The 16,742-nt window shown below is 38.5% G+C and overlaps 1 protein-coding gene across 4 annotated transcripts in view; it reads right to left on the minus strand.

The window, feature by feature from the left end:
* Positions 1–1,237: 1,237 nt before the first annotated feature.
* The window catches only part of LOC139750192 (G-protein coupled receptor Mth2-like), a 108,574-nt gene continuing 93,069 nt past the window's right edge, over positions 1,238–16,742 (minus strand). For all 4 annotated transcript variants that reach the window (XM_071664613.1, XM_071664611.1, XM_071664610.1 and 1 more), the window contains 2 exons: positions 10,278–10,388; positions 1,238–8,154 (listed from right to left, as the gene is read on the minus strand). In XM_071664613.1, coding sequence (XP_071520714.1) covers positions 7,962–8,154; positions 10,278–10,388 — 304 coding nt within the window. In that variant the 3' untranslated portion in view covers positions 1,238–7,961. The remainder of the gene's footprint in view (positions 8,155–10,277; positions 10,389–16,742) is intronic.

Raw genomic sequence — 16,742 nt, forward strand, 5'->3', positions numbered from 1 at the left:
ACCACAGCTCCCTTCGCATTTAATTCCACCAAAATCTCTTTATGTCACTTATTTCTTCACATTTCTCATTTTATCCCTCACTATCCTCACTTACTATCATAGGAGTTTCTCCCAGTAACTCAGATCATCTAACAAGCTATGTATTTTTCACATGAACCCCATTTGATTGGCCATGCTGTTATAATGGTTGTTGTAGGGATACCGAGGAGAGTAGAATTACTTTCGTGATTTCTTAGCAGTGAAAGAGGCCTCCATAACCTCCAGCTGTATGTTTATTGAAGTCATTTGTATATTTAAAAACAATGGAAAAGTTAGATCATCAATTGATTTCAGCTGTTGTTTCCTAAGAGTACATCAATTGATGTCAGCTGCCGTGTAAAAGTTAGATAAAGTTTTATGTTACCTACAAAGACTTTTGTAGGCATGTTCAGTAAAAAAATTTAAGATTTTAAACCCCTCATATTTACATATTTAATGTCATTCTTTTTTCATTAGGAAAAGACAATGTCCATTCTCCCACTGTAAAAACTTTTGTGCACATTTTTGTAATATGAATTGTGTCATGTGTCATTGTCTACTGCTAAATCATTTCTTGCGTTTTCAGTTAACAGGTCAGTACCGGCATTCTCAAAGAATTCTTAGAATTGAAAGTTGTTATCTAATCTCCACTTTTTCCTCTTTTTCTGAGTTTCAGTCCATTGCTGCTGTTTCCCCTTGTTACACAAAATTTTGACCTTTTCCGGTACATTTATGTTTCTGCAAGTAGACTAACCAAACTGATTATGCATACTTTAATTCTGATGTATGTATTCTTAGTGATGATTTTTTTTTTTAATATATTACCCCAGCTCATGAAAATTATTTTTTTTGTTAAATAATGTATAATTCATACTGAATTACAATGACTTTTGTTTGTTCAGTGCACCCTGTAAGTTGTATAGACAAGTAGAGGGTGGTGACATGCAGAGACCATTAGATAGCCACAATCTGGCCTCATTTTCACTGGTTAATCTTTATTACTTTGCCCTAGGAATTGACAGAAAAAAGTAAACTCGGTTGTTTTGGTAAAGGGACGCTGTATTCATGACCACCAAATCCCGAAACTAAGTGTTGTTGAAGATGTATTTAATTCACTCCTGTTATTCTTGCATTTTAGAAGATGCAAGAAATAACTGAGAGAGTTGCCCATATAGAAAAAGAAAAAACTGGAATGAGTAAAGGCTAATGAAACATACTGCAGGAGTTCAGTTTATATTCAACACACATACAGCAAACTATAGCACAATACAATTGCATTAAAGTACCACACATTTCTGTTATTGCACAGATGGGTGAAAGGCAACTCATAACAAGAGGTTCATTCCATGTTGACAAATGAACATTTCACTGATGCAATCATAGCTGTATAATATATTTTCCTTGTATTCAGATACCAATATATTTTCCTTGTATTCAGATACCAAGTTAATTTAAGGCTTGAAATGACCTACTTACTTCTCAGGCCCTGATTAATGAAAATTAACTAATATGTATTACATTTACAGGGATACCATGATGTAGGATAGTGCTCTAATTAGGTGTGTTCCTACTGCTGTATGGGATTGGCATAATATTACTGGCTATGGTATGTTTGAGATTGATCACCATCATGCCATGGCCACATTTAAGCTAATACCCCATCACCAATTTTATGGAGAAATGTATCATAAAAGGTACAAAACGTTACATACTTCAACATTTGTTTCAAATCTAAAACATAATGATATCTACTACATGTAACTTTGATAAACTCTTCCTTGCTTAATATGATAAATTCCACAGAATATATTTGTTGCTAATTACTGACCAAAACCATGATGTAAAATTAATAAAAATCCTTGCAAGTTGAATCAGCCAGCCTTTGTGCAAATATGAGAGGCAGGTACCAATATATGAAGGTTGTATGGATCATCAGTGATGAAGCATATTAGAGCAATTCTATTTTTAATATTTTCATATAACCATTTACTTCTCTTTTATGTTGGTGTGAGGTGTAATATGTATTAGTTACAATCATTCAACAAAATTTAAGATGTAAGACGTAGGTGATCATGAGTACAGTATATAGTTTCCCTTATGAAATCAATGAAAATTCATGTCGACAAAATTTATACTTCGTGCAACATTAGCTTGTTTCCAACCAAATTAAGTGAATATATGAAAAGAATTATATGATCAAATATAAAAAGGAGAAAGTATTATGCACTGCAGTACTCTGAATCTGAAGCAATATGTGAATTATTCATGTGCCGATTTACCTCTTCATTTAAAGGAAAGCCTCATAAGAAATAACTGAATTCTCAATGATGTAATATTTTCCTATACTGCAAAATCATATATGCAATAATATTTCAAGTCAGCCAGATATGTGTCTAAGCTGTTTTAGCAACTTCTTTCTCTTGTAATGAGACCTCAACATACAGTGTAAGTACTTAACTACAAAAATATATGGTGTTACATTAATGTATTTTTTGCATTGACAGGATGAGGATATATTTGGGTGATTTGAGAGGCTGTGTACCCAATTCACCCTACAGAACTGGGAATGGACATAGTGATGACTGACAGGAAAGTTTCACATTACTGACAAGTAGTTAGAAAGACTTTTCCTTTAGAAAAATACATATCAGAATTCGTGTCTACTGCTCATTGATCAAATTTATGTCATTACCTAAAAAAAGTGTACCAGTTCTTTAGAAAGATAGAAATACAGAATAAGATAAACATTAAACAAATTCATATACAAAATAACAATAACAATATAAACACAGAAAATCAAAAACAAATACTCATTAAATAAATATCTAATGTATGGGATCAATTCTCACAAATGGTGAGAGTTGCCACAAATTAATGGTCATCATAGCAATGAAACTAAAACTAATCTCAATGACAGGGTCAGTTTGCCTTGTGTGACAATCATTTTGAAGCAGTTAAAGCTGATAATTATCCTGCTAATATGTATGTAAGTAGATGAAAGTTATAAATTCTCTGTGACTGCTGCCTAGGAATTTAATCCCAAATTTCAGCTGCTGGGACAACGTGATACATTCCACCACAGTCACCACTTACCACATTTTGTCTGAACTATAGGTTTAAAAACAGTGATCTCATGCTCCTGTGACTGTTCCTTTTTGCTTACTAGATGCAGACAGTGGGATGATCACAGATCATCGTTTTTTCCAGATATTTCTTTCTCTATCCTTTCCTCTTACTTTCTCCATCTATTTGTATTACACTTCATTTCTAACTGGCAATAACAGTCATTGGGATCTCAGGGATTCGTAGATACTATGTACAATATTTACAGTAAAGAACACATTTGGGAAAATAGTTCACACCTCACATGGAAGGTGCTCTCTTAGTGTCACGTGAAAAATTGTAAGGAAGTATTCACACTATGAACAAAGATGAAAGATGAGTATCCATACATTAAGAGTGTTATTAAAATCTGCATATGTCAAAGTACCACAGGTTTAAGTCTTTAGGTTTTTTAAGCTATTCCAAAGACAAGTGATTGTTGGTTATTTGAGCTTTAGGTCTACCAACTACAAGGGTCATTAAAGCCATCAATGTCAAGTTACATCCACCAACTGAAAAATGTTTTGACACCTTGAGGTGTAAAGGATAATTATAAGACCACTTACACTCTCACTATGCATGTGTCCCATGAAGTAATGGTTTACTGGCATGAACAAGGTATACTGCTAGATTATAATATACTTTAGATTGACTTCAATCACTGCTCAGTTAACTTTAGATGCCAGGTTATAGCTGAGAAATATAGTGGGTAGCTATAATTTTACAAGTGCCTGAAAATGCACTACAAATAAAAATTACAATCAAATTTATGTTAAAAGATTGAAATGTATAAAACTAATGAATAAGTGTAGTCAAAATATGCTTAGATTAAATCTTTCAAAAGTCCACAGATGAAAGAGGCACCTGTGTAATGCACGTTATTTTAAAAATACAATCCACATCAGTTTATGGAAAATGATATTGACTGTGGAGCTAGACGTCACTTTTCTTGGAAAATTTTGCTTCTGAAAGTCATAACTCCCTAACTTCCCACCCTAGAAGCCCCTTCTATCTGTCCATCAGTAGGGAACATTGGTCCTAAAGTGTACTGTGTGTGCATCTAAATGCAGAGTGTGCACGGCAATTGCATAATAAGTGCTCAGAATCTCATGATAGTTGTACTGTGGGGATGAAGGGTCTCAGGATATGTTAAAACAGTGTTTGTACTTTTGTAGTGATAGATGATGTCCACAGCATAAATGGGAGAGTGTGACTTGTATTTGTCTGGACAGTGTGGTTTCTGATGGGTATATGTACTTCTAAAGGTCTGGAGTTTAATGCTGAGTTGGGAGGTTGGTTATTGAATGCTTTTTGGGTTATTTTAGTGTTTATGTGTATTGATAGTGTTATATTTGGGGGGGATCTGACAGCAGAAGTTATTGAAGTGCAAGGCTAATGTATGATTTTTATTTCTACTTGGGGATTGCTAGTTAGTTACAGAGTGGTTTTTGTGTTTGGGGGAGGGAGGTCTAGTGCTGTTGCATAGAACTTGGTGCTTCAGTGAGGAAGCACCAGGAAAAACAAACAAAAAAGGCCACATTCGTTCATAGTCTCTGTAGCTTTCATGTGTAATGCACCGAAACATTGCTCCCTATCTACATCCAGGCCCCAGAAACCTTTTCATGGTTCACTCCAGACACTTCACATGCCCTAGTAAAGTCCATTGACAGCATGTCGACTCCAGTATACCACATTGCTCCAATTCATTTTATACCATGCATGCCTTTCACCCTCCAGTATGTTCAGGCCGATTGGTTAAAGTCTTTTTCACTCCATCCTTCCACCTGCAATTTGGTCTCCTATTTCTCCGTATTCCCTCCAACTCTGGCACATATATCCTCTTTGACAACCTTTCCACACTTATTTTTTCCGTATGTCCAAACCATTTCAACACACCTCTCTCAACCACACTCATTTTATTACCACACATTTCTCTTACCCTTTCATTACTTACTCGATCAAACCACCTCACACCACATATTGTCCTCAAACATTTCATTTCCAACACACCCAACTTCCCCAATACAACTCTTACACCCAACTTCCCCAATACAACTCTCACCTATAACCCATGCCTCGCAACCATATAATATTGTTGGAACCATCAATTCTTTAAACATACCCATTTTTGCTCTCCAAGATAACGTTCACTCTTTACACACATTCTTCATTGCTCCCAGAGCCTTTGCCCCCTCCCCCCACCCTATGGCTTACTTCTGCTTCCATGGTTCCATTCGCTACCAAGTCCACTCCCAGATAATGAAAACACTTCACTTCCTCCAATATTTCTCCATTCAAACTTACATCCCAACTAACTTGTCCCTTAACCCTGTCACTTCCTCCAATTTTTCTCCATTCAAACTTACATCCCCACTAACTTGTCCCTCAACCCTACTGAACCTAATAACCCTGCTCTTATTCGCATTTACAATGAAATTTCTCCTCTCACAAGCTTTTCCAAACTCAGTCACCAACTTCTGCAGTTTTATCACTCAAATCAGCTTCCAGTGCTGTATCATTGGCAAACAACAGTTGATTCACCTCCAAGGCCCTCGCATCCCCATCATATTGCATACATGCTGCTCTCTCCAAAACTCTTACGTTTACCTCCATAACCACCCCTACGATAAACAAATTAAACAACAATGTGGACATCACACACCCCTTGCCGCAGACAGGCCTTTACCGGAAACCAATTACTCTCCTCTCTTCCTACTCGTACACATGCCTTACACCCTTGATAAAAACTTCTCCCTGCTCCATATTTGACTTCTTTGTTAGCACTCAGGAAGTTGGCCATGATTTTGAAGAGTGTGGGTAACTGAGCAATAAGTGTTTGGTGTTTTCACTGAGGAAATCCCATCATGGGCAAGAAGAGTCCTGGGATATGTTGAATCAGCATTTGTAGCAATGTAGGGGTGGTAACATGGGAAAGTATGATTTGTCTTTGTTAGGGGAGTGTGTTATTGCAGGGATGGTTGTCTAGTGCCTGTCAGGTCGTTTCAATGAGTGTATTTTCAAAGAATCCTATCTATTGGATGTGGGGGGGAATCTCTAAGTAGAGGTTGTAGAGGTTGCTGAAGTATATGGCAGAGGTAAGCTTTTCATTTCTACTTAATGGTTGATGATTAGTTATGATTTGGGTGGAGGGGCTAACACTCTGGCATAGAATCAAGTGCTAAGCATGTCAAGATAGAACAATATTAGGAGGATCTTTGTTTCATTGTGTAGGTGTAGACTGTTTGTGATTGCCAGTAAGGCAGCCAGGGATGTTCTCATTGCTATATTTATCATGTTTTGAGGCTTTGTTATACTTGCTTTTGAAAGGACAGGAGATTAGGTAGGTAGTGCGTAGTTTATATAGAAGCAGATGAATTGTTTGTTGAGGATAGTGGTAAGGGATTCTTTTTCTTCTCCAAATCTAGTGCCATTTAGTGTTGGGGGGAATTTAGTTTGTGTCAATGATTTTGGTGTGAGGAGAGTACAACATTGTTATTGATGTGAGGAGCGAATGTCATTGTCACTAATGTGGGAAGTAAATGTCATTGTCATTGGTGTGGGGGAGTGAATATCACTGTTATTGGTGTGGGGAGTGAATGTCATTGTTGTTTGTGATCTCAAGAAAGGCTGTGGTGTCTTGTTCAATGGGAGCAATTGCTCATTCAAGATGAAGTTAGGGTATGAGGTGGATATGTGTCTGTCAGGGTTAAAAGGGTGATTGAAGATTTATGTGGAGATGCAAACATTCTCTTATGTTTGAGTTGTTATTCCAACTGTGTAATGTATTAGTCCATGTTTGTTGTTGGCATTCATAAATGATTAAGAAGATATATGTGTTAGAAGTGGAAAGAACACAGAGGAGGGGGAAACCATGGATGAAATGGAAGTATGAAATGAAAGTTTTCATGAGTTATCAGGTCCTGAAATTGTGAAGCATGCATGGCCTAGAGCAAATTAGGTTTGATTTAATTACTATTGTGATTATTATTTGTGTTTTAAGGGAATAGTCTTACATGCATGCTGCTGTATTTTTTACCTTGTATATGTGGACTGTGTCTTTACACCCTACCTTATGCCAAGAAAGAATACCTGGGTGGACTGTGGATTGGCTGCTGAAAACTAGATCTAAACCCCTTCAGGTATGATCCCAGGCAGCCTGTGCATGCTACACCATAGAGGTCTGCAGTTCACAGAAGGTGAAGTGCTGCCAATGGGCTGGAACAGGACAAATTCATAAATGCATATGAAGCAAACATCTCTCAATCTACCTTTTTCGATTTACGTCACCAATATTGAAGCAATGTCAATCTGTTTAGTCACAATGCTGTCATGATCAATTCAGTATTTTTTTTACTTTTTCAGTTTTATGAAATGTATTTACTGAACATATAATGCATATCCATTTTAAGAGACCCTATATATTTCATAATAAACTTCAATAATGCAGTTGGAAGACCTCATATTTGGACATAATTATATCCACTGTCATTTGCATTGAAATTTTTTTGTTTACTTTCATCTTGTTCATAGCAATGGATCATAATACTTCTTTGGCTTTGATAATGCAGCTGTCTGCATAGTAACTTCTTGCATTTCCTGCACTTAGTTTTCTTCACAAAAACATATATATATGATATTCATCTTGACATGCCATTATCTAGTGAATGATTAAAATTCACATCACAATTTGCATCACCTCTTTACCCCAGAAGTCCTATCTGGGGGTACCTGGCAGAACCAATAACACCTTCATCAATCAATGTTTTTGGCTCCTACCTTGGTGCAACAGTAGATTTGTCTTCTTTTTTCTGGGTGAGCTATATGCAGTCTTGCTTGACCTTTCAAATTACGGAGTGTTTTATTTCATTGTTGGGAAGATCAACATCTGCATTTTGGTAGTACTTGGGGAACTTCTCTTTGGCATAATCCATACCACAAAGGACCTCACACAATCTGATTAGGACAGCACGGCGGCAGACAAATACTACGAAGATTATGACGCCTTGCATGATGTTGATCAGGTCAAACACCAACCTGGAAGGATGTTACAGAGTTAGTTGAAAATAATCATTCACTACAATGTGTAACTGATCCTTAAGGTTACATGGTCTGCAGAAGCTTTAGCAGATATAAAATTTATTTTATTTATTTTGCTTTGTCGCTGTCTCCCGCATTAGCGAGGTAGTGCAAGGAAACATACGAAAGAATGGCCCAACCCGCCCACATACACATGTATATACATACACGTCTACACACGCAAATATACGTACCTATACATCTCAATGTATACATATATATACACACACAGACATATACATATATACATATGTACATAATTCATACTGTCTGCCTCTATTTATTCCCATCGCCACCCGGCCACACATGGCATAACAACCCCCTCCCCCCTCATGTGTGCAAGGTAGCGCTAGGAAAAGACACCAAAGGCCCCATTCGTTCACATTCATTCTCTAGCTGTCATGTAATAATGCACCGAAACCACAGCTCCCTTTCCTCATCCAGGCCCCACACAACTTTCCATGGTTTACCCCAGACGCTTCACATGCCCTGGTTCAATCCACTGACAGCACGTCAACCCCGGTATACCACATCGTTCCAATTCACTCTATTCCTTGCATGCCTTTCACCCTCCTGCATGTTCAGGCCCCAATCACTCAAAATCTTTTTCACTCCATCTTTCCACCTCCAATTTGGTCTCCCACTTCTCCTCGTTCCCTCCACCTCTGACACACATATATCCTCTGGGTCAATCTTTCCTCACTCATTCTCTCCATGTGACCAAACCATTTCAAAACACCCTCTTCTGCTCTCTCAACCACACTCTTTTTATTTCCACACATCTCTCTTACCTTTTACATTACTCACTCGATCAAACCACCTCACACCACATATTGTCCTCAAACATCTCATTTCCAGCACATCCACCCTCCTGCGCACAACTCTATCCATAGCCCATGCCTTGCAACCATACAACATTGTTGGAACCACTATTCCTTCAAACATACCCATTCTTGCTTTCCGAGATAATGTTCTCGACTTCCAAATTTTCTTGAAGGCTCCCAGAATTTTCGCCCCCTCCCCCACCCTATGATTCACTTCCGCTTCCATGGTTCCATCTGCTGCCAGATCCACTCCCAGATATTTAAAACACTTTACTTCCTCCAGTTTTTCTCCATTCAAACTTACCTCCCAATTGACTTGACCCTCAACCCTACTGTACCTAATAACCTTGCTCTTATTCACATTTACTCTCAACTTTCTTCTTTCACACACTTTACCAAACTCAGTCACCAGCTTCTGCAGTTTCTCACATGAATCAGCCACCAGCGCTGTATCATCTGCGAACAACAACTGACTCACTTCCCAAGCTCTCTCATCCACAACAGACTTCATACTTGCCCCTCTTTCCAAAACTCTTGCATTCACCTCCCTAACAACCCCATCCATAAACATATTAAACAACCATGGAGACATCACATACCCCTGCCGCAAACCTACATTCACTGAGAACCAATCACTTTCCTCTCTTCCTACACGTACACATGCCTTACATCCTCGATAAAAACTTTTCACTGCTTCTAACAACTTGCCTCCCACACCATATATTCTTAATACCTTCCACAGAGCATCTCTATCAACTCTATCATATGCCTTCTCCAGATCCATAAATGCTACATGTAAATCCATATGTTTTTCTAAGTATTTCTCACATACATTCTTCAAAGCAAACACCTGATCCACACATCCTCTACCACTTCTGAAACCATGCTGCTCTTCCCCAATCTGATGCTCTGTACATGCCTTCACCCTCTCAATCAATACCCTCCCATATAATTTCCCAGGAATACTCAACAAACTTATACCTCTGTAATTTGAGCACTCACTTTTATCCCCTTTACCTTTGTACAATGGCACTATGCAAGCATTCCGCCAATCCTCAGGCACCTCACCATGAGTCATACATACGTTAAATAACCTTACCAACTCGTCAACAATACAGTCACATAAAAGGGTGTGAATAATAAGATATACAAAGCAACACTGCAGTAAACTTGTTTAAACAATATTAATAGATATTTCAAAATTAGAAAGTGATTTAATATAATAATTTCTTAAGGTAAGGGTATACTGTATCTTACCAAACATAATTGCCACTGGAGTTGTTTGTCTTTCGTTGAACAAAGAAGGAGATTGCTTCAAAGATCCAAGTCACCCCCATCAGAACAAAAAGCTTCAGGTACAGGCTAAACCTAGGAAAACAAAAATAAAACATAAATTACAATAATGGTAGTTAATAGGCAAAAAAAGTGATAAAAACTACAAAGAACTGAAGGAGAAAACATTTACAAATATATACAATTATACCAGAAAAGTTTCCCTCCTCTTCCTCGTAACTCATATCTCCATACAACCATAAAAGTCAAGCAACAACAGAAAAGTAACTTCTGAGGGCATTCAAATGTTCAAAAAATAGTATGATAGAAAGGAGAGAATAAGATGGGTACCCATAAATTTAAAAGTGACTCCTATCCCCCAGGTACAAAGAGATAATCAAAAATTTATACATTTAAAGACTGCTCTACAGATATGTATGATTTATCTTCATACAAGTACAAACTTATCTAATAATTATTAAACTTAAGGTTTTTGAGGGCACAGTAAAATACTTCAAAGATCAAAAAAAAGGGGGTGACTGTATTGTTGACTGGTTGGTAAGGTTATTTAATGTATGTATGAGAGTTGGGGTGAGAGAGTATCATTAAATTTTAGGGAGAATAAAAAGATGTTCTGGAAGGAGGTAAATAAAGTGCGTAAGACAAGGGAGCAAATGGGAACTTCAGTGAAGGGTGCAAATGGGGAGGTGATAACAAGTGGTGGTGATGTGAGAAGGAGATGGAGTGAGTATTTTGAAGGTTTGTTGAATGTGTTTGATGATAGAGTGGCAGATATAGGGTGTTTTGGTCGAGGTGGTGTGCAAAGTGAGAGGGTTAGGGAAAATGATTTGGTAAACAGAGAAGAGGTAGTAAAAGCTTTGCGGAAGATGAAAGCCGGCAAGGCAGCAGGTTTGGATGGTATTGCAGTGGAATTTATTAAAAAAGGGGGTGACTGTATTGTTGACTGGTTGGTAAGGTTATTTAATGTATGTATGACTCATGGTGAGGTGCCTGAGGATTGGCGGAATGCGTGCATAGTGCCATTGTACAAAGGCAAAGGGGATAAGAGTGAGTGCTCAAATTACAGAGGTATAAGTTTGTTGAGTATTCCTGGTAAATTATATGGGAGGATATTGATTGAGAGGGTGAAGGCATGTACAGAGCATCAGATTGGGGAAGAGCAGTGTGGTTTCAGAAGTGGTAGAGGATGTGTGGATCAGGTGTTTGCTTTGAAGAATGTATGTGAGAAATACTTAAAAAAGCAAATGGATTTGTATGTTGCATTTATGGATCTGGAGAAGGCATATGATAGAGTTGATAGAGATGCTCTGTGGAAGGTATTAAGAATATATGGTGTGGAGGCAAGTTGTTAGAAGCAGTGAAAAGTTTTTATCGAGGATGTAAGGCATGTGTACGTGTAGGAAGAGAGGAAAGTGATTGGTTCTCAGTGAATGTAGGTTTGCGGCAGGGGTGTGTGATGTCTCCATGGTTGTTTAATTTGTTTATGGATGGGGTTGTTAGGGAGGTGAATGCAAGAGTTTTGGAAAGAGGGGCAAGTATGAAGTCTGTTGGGGATGAGAGAGCTTGGGAAGTGAGTCAGTTGTTGTTCGCTGATGATACAGCGCTGGTGGCTGATTCATGTGAGAAACAGCAGAAGCTGGTGACTGAGTTTGGTAAAGTGTGTGAAAGAAGAAAGTTAAGAGTAAATGTGAATAAGAGCAAGGTTATTAGGTACAGTAGGGTTGAGGGTCAAGTCAATTGGGAGGTGAGTTTGAATGGAGAAAAACTGGAGGAAGTGAAGTGTTTTAGATATCTGGGAGTGGATCTGGCAGCGGATGGAACCATGGAAGCGGAAGTGGATCATAGGGTGGGGGAGGGGGCGAAAATTCTGGGAGCCTTGAAGAATGTGTGGAAGTCGAGAACATTATCTCGGAAAGCAAAAATGGGTATGTTTGAAGGAATAGTGGTTCCAACAATGTTGTATGGTTGCGAGGCGTGGGCTATGGATAGAGTTGTGCGCAGGAGGATGGATGTGCTGGAAATGAGATGTTTGAGGACAAGGTGTGGTGTGAGGTGGTTTGATCGAGTAAGTAACGTAAGGGTAAGAGAGATGTGTGGAAATAAAAAGAGCGTGGTTGAGAGAGCAGAAGAGGGTGTTTTGAAATGGTTCGGGCACATGGAGAGAATGAGTGAGGAGAGATTGACCAAGAGAATATATGTGTCGGAGGTGGAGGGAACGAGGAGAAGAGGGAGACCAAATTGGAGGTGGAAAGATGGAGTGAAAAAGATTTTGTGTGATCGGGGCCTGAACATGCAGGAGGGTGAAAGGAGGGCAAGGAATAGAGTGAATTGGAGCGATGTGGTATACCGGGGTTGACGTGCTGTCAGTGGATTGAATCAAGGCATGTGAAGCGTCTGGGGTAAACCATGGAAAGTTGTGTAGGTATGTATATTTGCGTGTGTGGACGTATGTATATACATGTGTATGGGGGTGGGTTGGGCCATTTCTTTCGTCTGTTTCCTTGCGCTACCTCGCAAACGCGGGAGACAGCAAAAAAAAAAAAAAAAAAAAAAAAAAAAAAAAGATTCATGGTGAGGTGCCTGAGGATTGGCAGAATGCTTGCATAGTGCTATTGTACAAAGGCAAAGGGGGTAAGAGTGAGTGGCTCAAATTACAGAGGTATAAGTTTGTTGAGTATTCCTGGTAAAACATATGGGAGGGTATTGATTGAGAGGATGAAGGCATGTACAGAGCATCAGATTGGGGAAGAGCAGTGTGGTTTCAGAAGTGGTAGAGGATGTGTGGATCAGGTGTTTGCTTTGAAGAATGTATTTGAAAAATACTTAGAAAAACAAATGGATTTGTATGTAGCATTTATGGATCTGGAGAGGGCATATGATTGAGTTGATAGAGATGCTCTGTGGAAGGTATTAAGAATATATGGTGTGGGAGGCAAGTTGTTAGAAGCAGTGAAAAGTTTTTATCGAGGATGTAAGGCATGTTTACGTGTAGGAAGAGAGGAAAGTGATTGGTTCTCAGTGAATGTAGGTTTGCGGCAGGGGTGTGTGATGTCTCCATAGTTGTTTAATTTGTTTTTTGGATGGGGTTGTTAGGGAGGTGAATGCAAGAGTTTTGGAAATAGGGGCAAGTATGAAGTCTGTTGTGGATGAGAGAGCTTGGGAAGTGAGTCAGTTGCTGTTCGCTGATGATACAGCGCTGGTGGCTGATTCATGTAAGAAGCTGCAGAAGCTGGTGACTGAGTTTGGTAAAGTGTGTGAAAGAAGAAAGTTAAGAGTAAATGTGAACAAGAGCAAGGTTATTAGGTACAGTAGGGTTGAGGGTCAAGTCAATTGGGAGGTAAGTTTGAATGGAGAAAAACGGGAGGAAGTAAAGTGTTTTAGATATCTAGGAGTGGATCTGGCAGCAGATGGAACCATGGAAGCGGAAGTGAATCACAGGGTGGGGGAGGGGGCGAAATTTCTGGGAGCCTTGAAGAATGTTTGGAAGTCGAGAACATTATCTCAGAAAGCAAAAATGGGTATGTTTGAAGGAATAGTGGTTCCAACAATGTTGTATGGTTGCGAGGCATGGGCTATGGATAGAGTTGTGCGCAGGAGGGTGGATGTGCTGGAAATGAGATGTTTGAGGACAATATGTGGTGTGAGGTGGTTTGATCGAGTAAGTAATGTAAGGGTAAGAGAGATGTGTGGAAATAAAAAGAGTGTGGTTGAGAGAGCAGAAGAGGGTGTTTTGAAATGGTTTGGTCACATGGAGAGAATGAGTGAGGAAAGATTGACCAAGAGGATATATGTGTCAGAGGTGGAGGGAACGAGGAGAAGTGGGAGACTAAATTGGAGGTGGAAAGATGGAGTGAAAAAGATTTTGAGTGATCGGGGCCTGAACATGCAGGAGGGTGAAAGGCATGCAAGGAATAGAGTGAATTGGAACGATGTGGTATACCAGGGTCGACGTGCTGTCAATGGATTGAACCAGGGCATGTGAAGCGTCTGGGGTAAACCATGGAAAGTTGTGTGGGGCCTGGATGTGGAAAGGGAGCTGTGGTTTCGGTGCATTATTACATGACAGCTAGAGACTGAGTGTGAACGAATGGGGCCTTTGGTGTCTTTTCCTAGCGCTACCTCGCACACATGAGGGGGGAGGGGGTTGTTATTCCATGTGTGCCGAGGTGGCGATGGGAACAAATAAAGGCAGACAGTATGAATTATGTACATGTGTATATATGTATATGTCTGTGTGTATATATATGTGTACATTGAGATATATAGGTATGTATATTTGCGTGTGTGGACGGGTATGTATATACATGTGTATGTGGGCAGGTTGGGACATTCTTTCGTCTGTTTCCTTGCGCTACCTCGCTAACGTGGGAGACAGCGACAAAGCAAAAAAAATAAATAAATAGTAAAATACTGTACACATTCTAGATAACTACAGCACTGAAATTACATTCCAGCTTGTGCAATCATATGTAACATTTAACAAAGTATCTGATGGTCATTACATTGAAAAGTTTCCTAAAAGCCAACTATCTTGCAAATACCGTGTTCTGAATAAAGTGTTATGGAAAGAGAAGTAACACAAACACTGTGGTACTGTGCTGAAACTGTTAAAGCAACAGGTGCAAATTGCATGCTTCCAGATATCATGTAATCTTTCAAGTTTGGGCTCAGAAATCTGGGCTAAATCAGTTCCTGGGGCTTTTACAGGGAAGCTTATAATTAACTCTGAAATTACACAGATAACATGCAAAATGCACCTTAACTTATGAAAAGTTCTTGGCAGTCTTACAATAGGGCTATGATTACTGGAATCTACTTATTCTTGGGATTCAAAAGAGATCTAGAAAGTCTGTGCTAACAGTAGTTAGTCAACATATTTCTAAGAATTTTCTTTTTGGGAAAATTAAAAATTTAGTTAGTCTTCAAAACCCAAGTACAATTTGTGAGTTTCAAACAAGGAAGCTGAACATTTTTGTTGCAAGGTATGTAATTATATAATTCCTATCAACATTATGCAAGTCAATGACATAAAAGAGCCATCCAGGGTTAAGATCACAGATGAGTTGATGTAGGGTAATGAATATAATAGGGTAATAAGGTAAAGAGCTGTGAAAAAACATACAAATAACAACAAACTAAGGGTGGAAGAGTGAGTGGTAGAAGTAGGGACCACCCAGTTCAAATGGGTGTGGTACATATTCACACTAGAAAAAAGGTTAAGTTGTTTATAATATCCAATATGGCATGTTATTTTTCACATTATTTTCTTTTTTTTTTAAGCTACAGGAAACGAATACAGCAATTTTTTCATCACTCAAAACATTTACATTCATTTCTAAGACGAAAGAGAGAGTGTTATACACTTCAATCTTCTTTCCCATTCCTAACTATCCCTTCCCTGTCCCACCTCATATTCCTCTCTCATACCCACCATGTTAAAAATAAAGATGAGGGCAGGACCCGGAGGAGCACAAAAGACCATTCTCGTTATTGATCAAGTTTCCATCACGGAGAAAGAATAAATATCATATATTACTGCTATGTGATTTCTACAAGTTACTCTCCAGTCTACTGTTTTGCTCAAAGTACACCTACGATGGTTGCCAAGCAAGAGAAGTTAAAAACGATTTAGAGAAAGACTTTTTTCTTACCTGCTCGAGGATAAATATGCAGGCGCGCAGCCATATGCAAAACAAAAGGCAAGATTTGCATACGTACTTGTAGGATTTCTAACTGATTTATCATCTTTGTCAAACAGTTAAAATCATTGAAAAAAAAAAAATAAAAGGTGCGACTCCATGGGTATATGTATGTAAATATTAGGTTAGATGAGGTTACATCCTACTATTTGAAACTGTAAATTTTCAAAACAAAAAACGTTTCAAATCATTACATCCAACATACGTTTGGTTAGTTCATTCGGCCTTAAACAAATCGACTTGCCAGGGTCATTAAAACCTAAAGCAATAATTATATAACCATTCAATAAAAAAGTAACCAGTTGTTTAAGATGCTTTTAAGTCAACAGCAGCCTCTGCTCTGCTATAAAACCTATGCATAAGTTACAATACCGAAGCATATAATGTGCATCCGTCCTTTTGAAAAGACATAAATGTATCTATGCGCAAAGTAATTAATGGACTATCCAAACTTTTTAAGATAATAGTTATCTTGTAAACTGATTATGTAACTTGAATGAACTGCACCATCATGTAAAGGCAAAGGCGTGTCCATAACTGATGCTATATCAGAGAGAAAAGAATGTCTGGCACTAAGCTTATTTATGGAGCTTATTTACGATGGTGATGGGACGGTGCTTCGTCATGCCACAATGCTATCTTCAACAGCCAATTTTCTGATAGCATGTTATGATGCCAGATTTTCTTCGTTCCTCTTTAAAAAACATTTAATTCTCCAGGTATAGTTTGT

Source organism: Panulirus ornatus, chromosome 9 (assembly GCF_036320965.1).
Source record: "Panulirus ornatus isolate Po-2019 chromosome 9, ASM3632096v1, whole genome shotgun sequence".
Taxonomy (NCBI): domain Eukaryota; kingdom Metazoa; phylum Arthropoda; class Malacostraca; order Decapoda; family Palinuridae; genus Panulirus; species Panulirus ornatus.